The following is a 12,218-nucleotide window of genomic DNA, read 5'->3' on the forward strand; positions in this document are numbered from 1 at the left end:
GTCGGACGTGGATCAAGCAGTGTGGAAGGCCTCATTCACAACTAAATGTGGGACATTCTAAAATGCTTAACGTGAAAAACGCTTAACGTAGCTTAACGTACCTAAAACAGCGATCAAAGAAAACCAAATTTCTGTCAAACCTTCCTTGTATTAAACACTTGCTGCTGTCAAAAGAACGAGCTCTTGTTCCGCGGATAAAGTGAATATCACGTTAAGCGTTTTCTCCCCCATAGAAGTCCATTATAAGGAAACAGCTTAACGTGGCGTAACGTACCTAAACAAATCACTGTATCATCTCATTTATATTTCTGTCCCTTTTTATCAGAGCTTTTAGAAACATTTGTGCCGTTTTGTTCTAGTTTGCTCCACAGGCTATTCAGCTGGATGTAACAACACTGAAGCCAGGAGTTAGCAACTTTATTGCCTTTCAGCCTCATTTCTTAATATTGGTTTCAGACAGGGCATAAAGAAGCCCCTACTGCACTTTTTAACACAATGCACGGTGGCTTTTGAAGTATTAATTACAACTAAAATGACAGAAATTTGTCTAAGCCACGTTCAGCTGTTTTCTCTTATAATGGACTTCTATGGTGAGAACGCGTAACGTGATATTCACTTTATCCGCGGATCAAGAGCTCGCTCTTTTGACAGCAGCATGTGTTTATTAGAAGTCAAATTTGACAGAAACTTGGTTTTCCTTTATCGCTGTTTAGGTACGTTAAGAGTTTTTCACGTTAAGTGTTTTAGAATGTCCCACTAAAGATCGACAGGATTAACAAAAACACCTATGTTTGCTCCAAGGTAAGAGCACGCTAATGTTAGCTAGCTAGCTAACTCAGCACATCATTGCTTGGAAATAATGACGGTTCTTTGTTCATAATGCATATGAACGTAAAATAAGATGATTAAAGGCAAGACGGAAATTTGTTTGTGTTGTTGATGATGTATGGCTCAGCTCAGCATCTCTGGCTCTTGCCAGGTCCAAGGCGTAGATTAGACCCACGACGTGTGAGCAGTAGCCTGGCGCGCTACTAAAATATAAGCGGGAGAATGTTATCATTCATAGGCTTTAGCTTCAATTTTGATTAAATTATTTTCTAATCGGTTGCATATTATGTCGTGGATATATCCCTCGAATGCACACTGCAGTCCCTTTTGTCTTGCTCTCTCAGATATTTCACATGTTAGACAAAAATAACTAATTATCTCCTTGGGAATGTCTGACACCGGTGCATACACACTGTAATACACTTGCCAGGTGTGAAAGCTTGACAGGAGTAGCAACAGTAACTAAGTAGGGCGCGGGGCTTAGCGAAGGGTCAATTGCAACCCAACAGCTCACTCCACCCCTACCTCCCTTCAGAAGCACTACGGTGGCTGACACAGAACTAAGATGTCGTCACGTTTTCACTTCTTTGCCGAAGGAGATAACTTATTTATGAAAAGCGCTCTGTAGAGCAGTTTGTCTGTTTAGGGCTACTGTAGAAACAACATGGAGAAATCCATGCAAGGGGACCCACGGTGTATGTAGATAGAAATAGCTCATTATAAGATAATAAAAACATAACGCTTCATTATAGCTCTTTATACACCTCTGAAGACATAGTTATGTATATTATATTGCATTTCTGTTAACAGATCCTCCAAAAAATAACACACTGATCCTTTAAGGGTTTATTTTCCCCCCAACTCTTACAGTATGTAAAAATTACACATTTAACAATAATTCATTCAGTGGCTATACTGTAAAAATCATCATTAATCATCATCTAAATAAAAATGTCTAATAATATCTGTCACTTAAGCATATCACAGTGAGATTCAGTCATTCATTGCTTTTGAATTAAACACCGGCCCTCAAAATCCAAAAATTTGCAAATCCTTTCATGAAAAATACTCAATTTCAGCAATCAATTTTATTAACAACAGCTTTATAAGTGAAGTAAGAGCCTATTTAGGGAGTATTTCTCTTTTTTGGCCATTTGGTCCACAAGTGTGTTGTTTCACCTTGGGGATGAAAGTAACTATGGTTGCCATTGGTTACCGTGTGTCATGTTTAATTATGGCTTTGTTAATGTACTCAGTGGAGGTGGTAAATGTGCATTGCTTCACTACCTGAACTCAATGTAATTGTCTTCTGGTTGACAGTCTCAATCAATATGACACACCTCGGTTTAGCAACAGCTCGCTGCTTTTAGCACCATCCTTTCAATTAAGCACAACAGATGTGGGTTTGCATACCCGGAGGATTTCTACTGTAGTCTGTAAATTCATGTGGAAGCGTGACAGCGAGTTTCACATTAAAGTGAAGCAAGAGCTCAGTGTTCTTCAATTTTTCAGCAGAATTGCCTTTGAAAGTAAAAGAGGCATAAAAAGTGACTGAATTTGGATGTGATTTGGATTACATTTTTACATGCAGATGACGCAAATTTTTGGAGTCTTCATAAAACAAGTGACTCTTTTCACACTGCTCTGTAAATGTTCACATGGTGTGTTCAACAGACACGAAAAAAATGTGTACTGTAACTTTGCCTTTCAATTGTCTGTGATCAACTTACAGTATAAAATGAGAAACATTTTTATACCCAATTTATGCATAAATCCGACTTGAACTCTTTTCAGGCAAAAGAACAATAGCTGTCCCAATCCTTTTGAAAGTCTCAGTTCTGTATGCTTTTAAAGCATTACAGACATCAGCATGACCAGCCTCGCTCATTCTGTGTCTTTGTGTGTGTGTTATTAGAGCGCTCTGGGAGTCCCTCCCCGCAGGAGGATTTGTAGCATGTTAACCGTGGACAGCGGGCTATGATGTCTTGATAAGTGAAGAGCTTAAGACTTGTGTGTTGCAAATCCCTGCAGTACATGCGTTCTCATTTCTGTAATGGGACAGTTATCTCTTCATATCTGTTAATCTGACTTCTCTCCACCCACTGAGAGGAACAGGGAGAGCACTCTGATCTCTGGATAGTCTTTATTAAAATACTCTGACTGACCCAGTAACAATCCTCTATTAAAGTAAAACATGAAGTGGCAACCTGCATTGATTCAAATATAATATATTGAAAGTTTGATATGAATATTGATGCCTTCGGTAGTTTCCAACCTTGTTTTGGGGAAATCCAGTGATTGCTGATGTCAGGCAAAGATATTTTAGGTCTTATAACTTACAACTAGTAATGGGATCAGATGTTTTTGGTTAAGGAGACCAAGACAACCAAATGGTTTAATGCAAGGAATATTGCAAAAAGATTCAATTTAAAGATTTCTATTGAGAAAAATAGGAAGTTACACTTAAGGATACGTTTAAATCGTGAGAAATTTGATCCTCAATAGACAGTTTGTGTATCATCATGGATTTAAATTATGCACCGTTTACATGAGACATTCTCATTCTTCCACAATTAAACAAACAATGTATTACACTGTAGTTCCTAATAAATTTAGTAGCCAACTCAGATTTACAAATTCATCAAAGATGATTTTTCTCTCAATTGGAGCTTGACAAGTGTTAAATGTGGACTCTTAAATTCACAAACACACACAGCATGATAATCGATCTCATTAGACTAGCTTTAGCAACTTGTGCTTATACCCTAATAACCAGAAGAAATACAATGAATACATGATTAATGAAAAAATATACATCTTTAATGAGCTGAAGCGATTGTTTTATCGACGCTAGAAAACCGAATAAATGTGCTGGTGTTTCTAAATGACTCTTCTGATATAAGTGATCTCTTGCAGAGTATTAAACCATAATGAATGAAACGTTTGGCTGAGCTTGTTTTATTGCATTTTGGTCTTGCCTTATCCACAAAAAACACATGATATGCTGAGTCAAAATCTGTCCAGAATAGAGCAGATTCATGAGGCAGCATAATCTACTGGGAACGGGTTATGATGGTGAAAATGTCGTCTAGGCAAGGTTGAGATTTAAAATTCTTTGTATTCCACGATGTATATTTAGATGAGGAATTATTGAAATGTCCGTTTCCTAGAGATTTTACTGTATACCATCTTAACTTTAAGACGTAGTCCATACACTACCTTCTTAGAAATAAACTATTTGAGGTTTTTGTTTTGTTTGGACATTATGCTGGTCATTTTAAAGCTTTTTTATCCTTTAAAGGGATAGTTCACCCAAAAATGAAAATACTGTCATCATTTACTCACACTCAAGTTGTTCCAAACCTGTATCAATTTCAATGATCTGTTGAACGAAGAATGTGGGAAACTATACAGTTCTGGGGAACCATTGACTACCATAGTAGATTTGTTTCCTACTATAATAGTGCCCCAGAACTGTTTTGTTATAAGTATTCTTCCAAATATCTTTCTCTGTGTTTATCAGAACAAAGAAAATTATACAGATTTGAAACAACTTGAGGTTAAGTAAATGATGTCACCAACATTGGTGACAGTGTGTGAATTTTGTTTAGTCAAGACAAATATTTCCAAAATTGTGTCCGGCCTTACTGGCACATTTTGCGGTGTCAACAAAAATGTTGTCAAAAAAAATGTGTTTTTGTTACCAAAATTATGTCAATCCAATTAACAATTATAATGTTTTGATACAATGCCCTGTATTGCATTTAACCTGTTTTGACCAATTTTTTTGAAAAAATTGACATAAAACAAAAAATAATTGTAGGACAGGAATTTAAATTTACCAAGTTGATTCAACGCAACATTTGTTTAAATGTTTAAACAAATGTTATTTTATTCTTGTTGTCCAGATCTAAACCAACTGCATGGAACAACTAACTTAATAAAGTTCATTAAACAAATATTGTGTATTTTATATCACAAAAAATTTTACCTTAAAGGGATACTTCACCTAAAAATGAAAATTCTGTCATAAATGAATCTCTAGTTGTTCCAAACCTGTTTAAGTTTCTTTGTTCTGAAGAACACAAAGAAATATATTTGGAAGAATGTCAGTAACCAAACAGTTCTTGGATAGCGTAGGAAAAATGATAATGTTGACAAAAGTGCCCCAGAACTGTTTGCTCAGAACATTCTTCAAAATATCTTCTTTTGTCTTCAACAGAACGAAGACATTTAAAATGTTCCTACTATGGTAGTCAATAGAGTCCAAGAACTGTTTGGTTACAAGCATTCTTCCAAATATCTTTCTCTGTCTCCATCTAAACAAAGACATTTGTATAGATTTAGAACAATTTAAGGGTGAGTAAATTATGACAGAATTTTCATTTTTGCGGCACTGTCCCTTTAAGGAGAAATGCGTCCAAGTTTTTATGGGTTTAAATTAGAAGCCTTTTCTAATTTACAGCATCTGAATGACTACAGCCCACTTACCTGCTTTCAGAAAATAAAAATTTCAGAATTTCTTTGTAATTATTACAGCAAATCACCTCATTAACAGTCATAATCTCAATAATCCCGTCTCTTTATCACACCACTCCCATTTCCCTGTAATTGATCCTTTGCTGTGTCTGAAACGCTCATGGGTATGTCTTGTTTTATTCTTTATGCTCTGTAGGAGGCGCTGATCAGTGCCTGGCTGCAGTTCAGTGACGGCTCCATGGCCCCTCTGGACATTTACAACCCTGAGCACTTTCTCCTAACAGCCACGTCTCTGGATGAAGAAGTTGTGTCCGTGCGCCAAGACGCAGCAGGCCGGTGGCCCATCATTTCCGCACGAGCCGAGGGTCAGGGTCTGCTGGTGCACGTCGAGATGACAGTATCTGAAGTGTGTCAGAAGTCCAAACGTCGCAGCGTCCTGGCAGCCGGAAACTGCAACATCCGCGTGAAGTTCGGTCGCAGCGAAAGCGCTTTAAGGCCTGGCGACTACGGCCAGGATGGCGAGGACGCGTACAACAGACCGGGCGACCGCCAACAGAACCCGTCTCTGCCGGACAGGACCGGAATGGACAACCATTACTACGGAAGCTCCATCTCAGACATGGAAGACGGAATTATGAGGAGAATCACGACCACCACCAAAACGGCGATCGTGATAAGACCAGGTGGAGAAAAACTCTCGGATGACGGGAGCCAGTTGCCGGGCATTCCCATCGACTTCTCGGACTTTCCAGCTCAAGTGGATCTTCCCCGAGGACACAACGTTGACGCCGATGACCTTCAGACACCTCACGGACTCACTGATCTCGAAATCGGGATGTACGCTTTGTTAGGCGTCTTCTGCTTGGCTATTCTGGTCTTCCTCATCAACTGCATCTCCTACACGCTCAAGTACAGACACAAGGAGATGTCCATCGAAGGCCAAGAGAACATGCACCACTCGCACGACTGGGTGTGGCTGGGAAATGACGCCGAACTTCTGGAGAGTCACGTGAGTTTGTCTCCACAGACCGAAGAGCACATCACCATCATGGACTCCAGCTTAGGCGGGTTAGAAGAAGGAAGTCAGCTTCTCAACGGCGGCTCTCTGCAGAAGAACGTTCAAGGTCAGGTCCACAGAGGAGCCGACAGCACTACAGTCTGCACGAAAGACACCAAGGGCGATTCGCCGACCACCAAACGGAAACGCGTGAAGTTTACCACATTTACCACCATCCCGGTGGAGAGCGTCAGCCCTGTTAAAGAGAAGCTGGGGTTGGAGTCGGATGACGATATTAAGTGGGTGTGTCAGGACATTGAGATGGGCGACTCCAAGGAACTACGAAACTATATGGAGCGGCTAACTGACAGTGCTCTAAAGGAGGTGGCGTAGTTTAATCGACGCGTGCAAACTGAACTCACCCTTATGCCTTTGTAACAGAGTACGAGCCAGAGGAATTACTACATGAACCTTACTGAACACAACACATCAGCCATTACGTGTAACAAGGATGTTTCTCGCTTCGGTTTGACATGGGAACTGACATGAAAGCAACAACAGACTTACAGTGAAATTTTGACAAAACTAATCGAATTTTTTTTCATTTATATTACATTCTTTGCCCTCATCATTTTTTAATGATTTTATTTTAGCACCTTTTCTAGTTAAAACACTAAACGGAATGTCCAGGCTTGCCGATGCTCAGCTCTCTCATATGAGGCTACAGAAGTGTATGCGGATGGTGACGTGTAGATTAAGGGTTTGTAATATTCATGAATATTGAATCATTGTAAATAAAGTGCACATAGAATGGTTTGGATTTCGATGACTTTATGAGTTTTATTTCTGTCGTATTGCTTGATTCAGTACAAACACTTCTCAATATTTTCAATTAAAAAGGGTTTCTTTTTTTTATTTTGTTTTTTATTGCTGCTTAAAAATAATACAAAACCTTTTTTCCAGAGTGTAAGGTTACTAGTAGCTCATATACTGCCTGACTAAATCAATTACCCAGGACCTCAAGGCTCAAATTATAGTTTGTTTCCCAAATCTCGGTTATAACTTCTTGAAGCTGGAAGCTTGTCAGAAACAAGCTGAGATAGCAACCTTATTAAAGTACTCAAATATATTCAGCTGTACTCATTTATAACCATGGACAATTTCTGCAAGAACAACATCAATTAGACATTTTTAAATTTGGTCCAGCAGTAGCTAAAACTTGAGAGAAAATGGCAGCCCCCCAAAAATGTCAATATTTATGCAGCATATAATAACACTCTTGTTTGATAAAGGCCAAATTGATTCTATAATGTTTGTAGCACATGTTAATGTGACATTTTCTCTGCAATCCTTGAAGCCAAAATATTTGCAATGAACCTGTGTTGAACATTTCACTACACAAATACCAATTGTTGTGTAATTAACCTATATATCACTGGTGCACAATGCTATCGGCTTCATTCTATTAATGGGAGAGCATCACTCCTCACTCAGTGAAAAAGCATTAGTACTGTAGCCCCACAACATCAAAAAAAATGAATTTAAAGGGATATTTTACCTAAAATAAAAATTCTGTCATCATTTCCTCACCTTCGAGTTGTTCCAAATCTGTATAAATTACTTTGTTCTGATGAACACAGAGAAAGATATTTGGAAGAATGCTTGCAACCAAACAGTTCTTGGCCACCATTGAGTAACATAGTAGGAAACATTTCTTTATAAATTTCTTTGTTCTGTTGAAAACTAAAGAAGATATTTTGAAGAATGTAGGAAAGCAAACAGAACTGGGGCAATTTTGACCCTTGTCATGTTTCCTACTATGGGAGTCAATGGGGTCCAAGAACTGTTTGGTTACAAGCATTCTTCAAAATATCTTTCTTTGTGTTCTTCAGAACAAAGAAATTGATACAGGTTTGGAACAACTGGAAGGTGAGTAAATGATAACATAATTTTTTTGCAGTGGACTATCTCTTTAAACGAGAATTCATGCACAATTTGTGGAACAAAACACCAAATTTCAGAACCTGGATGGTGTGAGCCAGTCGATTAATGTTTGGAAATGACACATTTCATCTTTAACTAAACAAGAACACGTTTTGTATGATGAAACCAAATTTAGGTTTATGAAAGTAAAAGGTAATAAATTGTTAAAGGAACAGTTCACCCAAAAAGTGAAAATTCTGTCATTTACTTACCCTCAAGCTGTTTAAAATCTGTGTAAAGTTTGTTGTTCTGTCAAACACAAAGAGAGATATTTGTAAGAATGTTTGTAACAAAACAGATCTGGGGCACTGTTGACTTCTATGGAAAAACGACTATGGTAGTTAATGGTGCCCCATAACTTTTTTAGTTTCCCAAATTCTTTAGTATATTTTCTTTTGTGTTATACATAAAGATTTTAATACAGTTTTGTAAAATAAAGGCCTGCGTAAAATATCCTGTGTTCTAGTAAGGCAGAATATGGAACATTTTTTCCAATAAACATATACAATTCATGCAGTGTGTGTTACATTGAATGAAATCACACAGATGACCTTCTAAACATGTTGAATCAGTATGATTTGTGTGGAGGTTTAATCCTTAGAACCAATTTAAGGATACTTGTACTTGCGTTAGTTTGCCCAAATGCCCAAAAATTACCCTCATGTTGTTTCAAACATGAACAGTATGGCTTTCTTTTTTCTGTGGAACTCAAAAGGAGAAAGTGAAATGGGACAAACGCTGTCAAACTTTACAAACAAATTTGAAAGTAGCAGCATATTCCATAAAATAGCAGATCAAAAGATAGCAGAATATTAACATAAATCCTCGCCACAGCAGAGCAGTGCAGTGTTGGCTTGCTCACCGGGAGACTGCATTTATTTATTTATTTATTCATTTATTTATTAGATATTATTTATTATAATGATCTTGCTTGGTCTATAAACACCATGCACTGTGCTGTGTTTTACCTTTCTGTGTTTTTCTTATTTGCTCCTGTAAAGCTGCTTTGGAACAATGCACATTGTGAAAAGCGCTATATAAATAAAATTGAATTGAATTGAAAAAGATTAGGTCAATTGAAATATTCTGCATCAGCTCTGAAATCTAATTCACATTCCTCACATTTAAACCTGCTGTGAGCTGTCTACATGTACCATGTTTTAATATACTGTAGGCCTACGTGAACATGAGATTTGAGAAAGATAATGTTCAGTGAATAGTGATTCTAAAAATTTCAGTTGCATTGCATGACATGAGAATATTAGGATGGTTCAAAATATAGCATGTAATAGTACAGCATGCTATTAAGACTTATTTTTGTCCCCTTTTCACTTTCGTTCTACGTTAAAGATCAGGGGTCTTTTTTATAAAACACGTACGCACAGATTTGATCTTAGAATGTGCGTATGCAAAAATCCACGGCAACGTTTATATTTTTAAAAACGCTCTTTGACGCAGAAAGTAATAGCGTTACATCAGGGTCTGAGCCTGGTTTTAAAGTGACAACATAAACATTACGTTACTGCGTATGCGCGCATTCGTGGACTGTCCTTAACTTGCAGTACACATTCACAAACAATAGAGTGCTTGTAGTTTATTTCTGATAACAAGCAAAAGAAACTGAGAACCGTTAATTGGCTAAACTTGCCTCTCCAATATGTTGAATTTAGACTGCAATACCAAGCTCGACCGCTAGATGTCAATGTACCCAACGGTTTCTTTAAATGCGACAAAACTACATTACCCATTCAGCAAATTGTTTATTTAATAAAATGAACATACATCTAAATTCAAAAAATAGTTTATTTAATACAATTATTATACAATAAAATAATATTAATGAATATTAACATAAATTAAATTAAATATAAATAGTTATATTATTAGACAGCCAAACACAGACCGTAAGTTAACTGCAGTCCAGGCGCATACGTCCGATGAAACGGTCTATATTTATAAAAACGCTCTTTGATGTGGAAAGTGCTTAGCGCCACTTCAGGGTCTGAGCAGACGTATGCACTTTTGCCGGGTGCTGCAGGTTTTCAGAAATACGGATGAGGCATTCTTGCCGCTCGTGATGGATTTTTTTTATATTGACAGGAGCTCTTTTATATGTGAATGGCATTCATTTGACATCGTTTACATGGTGGAGATGTGAAACTGTTAAGCTGCGCACAATTTCAAGATCTTTAGCGATTTATAGACTTCACATCTGAAAGAGAGGCGTACGCGTTTTTTTCTGTGCACACTTTGAAAAACGATCTTATATTTTGAACGGTTTCTTTGCAGCATTTTATAAATAAGACCACAGCTCTGTATCATTTAATAAAAAAAAATGAAATGTTGGAATCCCTGATAGAAGAAAGTCACACGAGTTTAAAATAACAAAAGGTTAGCTAAATGAAAATCAAGCACTGGATGTCAAAGATATGGTCTCTGGCAATTGAAATCCACTCCATTGCTATTACATCTAATTTTATAAAACGGTCAGTTCTGGTCCTTGATTTTGATTGGCTGAGCGGAGTTCTAAGCCGTTATAAAATACCCCAATATATAACGGCTGACCGCACCACATAGCCTAAATATCATTTTATTTACTTTATTTTATGAAAATTGCTAAGCATATGGAATAACCATTTTATAAAAGCAATAAGCCCCGCGAAGCAGTGGTTTACAGTGCATTTTATAACAGCTACGGGTTTTAGGTAGCTGTTATAAAATGCACTGTAACCCACTGCTTCGCGGGGCTTATTGCTTTAATATATAATGGATATATAAATATCAATTCAATTTAAAAAATCATGCATGTTTAGAGTGTGTTATTTAGTCATTTAAAGACTGCAGTCAAACAAGCAGTCAAATTAACAAACAATGTTGCAAACAACATTACTTTTTGGATGAACCTTAGCTTCGTGTGCTCTGTTGAAACACAACATGTCAGCACAGAGATTTGGAAACAAGCACGGATGTGATGACGAACATGTTAAAAACAATAGACAGAACGAAAATATGTCGTGATGACATCATCACCATGCTAATGACCTTAAGACATCGTGTGACAACTGTTACTATTCAAGCAGACTTTTCTATTTTCTATTTAAATATCTGGCAACCATGCAAACAGACTACAACCACAAGCCGCTCAAAATAAAAAACCACAAAATAACATCGTGTTTACTCCGCACCTTTTAAAACCTGACTCTGAAGCTTTTGCACAAAGCTCTATTGTAATTATTAATTAGTTATTCTGTTTTTTGTTTTCCGTGCCTTTGTTAATCACGCATCAGTAGCTTGTCTACACAATTCCAGTGGCGGCTCTAAGTGTTGGATTATTGATCGCTTGCTCCAAGTCAAACGAAAACAACCCCATTGAATAAAGTCGGCGTGCAGAAGCTTTCTAATCCCTGCTGCTCTTCCCGTCTCTTTCTCTTTTATCAGGAGTATCATATCAATCACTTCATCTCATAGCCTCGGGCTTTTCTCTTTCTTCCTGGATGTTTCCCCTCTGCCGCTCTCTCAGACACACACTCGGCTTTTGTTTTCCAGCATTCTGATAAATTACGTTTTTGGCTCCGTCTCTCGTCTGGTACGTTTTAAATGGGTCTCTATCAGGAGAGAGATTGATATACAGGCAGCATGTGTTGAACAGGGCTGCTGTGAATTGAGGTGTGCTTTGTGGACTGTGAAGGGCACTTCAAACTGAGACGACTAGGGGAGGAATAATCTATGCCCCTGTGAGGAGTATAACTGATGGAGCGCCGGCTGTAATTAACACATCTTTTATAATCGCTTTTACTCTTCCATCACCATTTTAAGATGATGTACTGTATAATCCAAAATATTTTTCTCTATTTATATGCTTCCTTGTTTTTCATTAGGGTTGGCGGGTAGATCTATCTGCCTCTTGCTAGGTGAAGGCTATATATGTTGA

The 12,218-nt window shown here is 37.6% G+C and overlaps 1 protein-coding gene across 1 annotated transcript in view; it reads left to right on the plus strand.

Moving 5' to 3' along the window:
• The window catches only part of si:dkeyp-14d3.1 (transmembrane protein 132C), a 244,288-nt gene extending 236,142 nt beyond the window's left edge, over positions 1-8,146 (plus strand). The window contains exon 9 of the mRNA XM_057357037.1: positions 5,504-8,146. Coding sequence (XP_057213020.1) covers positions 5,504-6,697 — 1,194 coding nt within the window. The 3' untranslated portion in view covers positions 6,698-8,146. The remainder of the gene's footprint in view (positions 1-5,503) is intronic.
• The last annotated feature ends 4,072 nt before the right edge of the window (positions 8,147-12,218 follow it).

Source organism: Triplophysa rosa, linkage group LG17 (assembly GCF_024868665.1).
Source record: "Triplophysa rosa linkage group LG17, Trosa_1v2, whole genome shotgun sequence".
NCBI lineage: Eukaryota > Metazoa > Chordata > Actinopteri > Cypriniformes > Nemacheilidae > Triplophysa > Triplophysa rosa.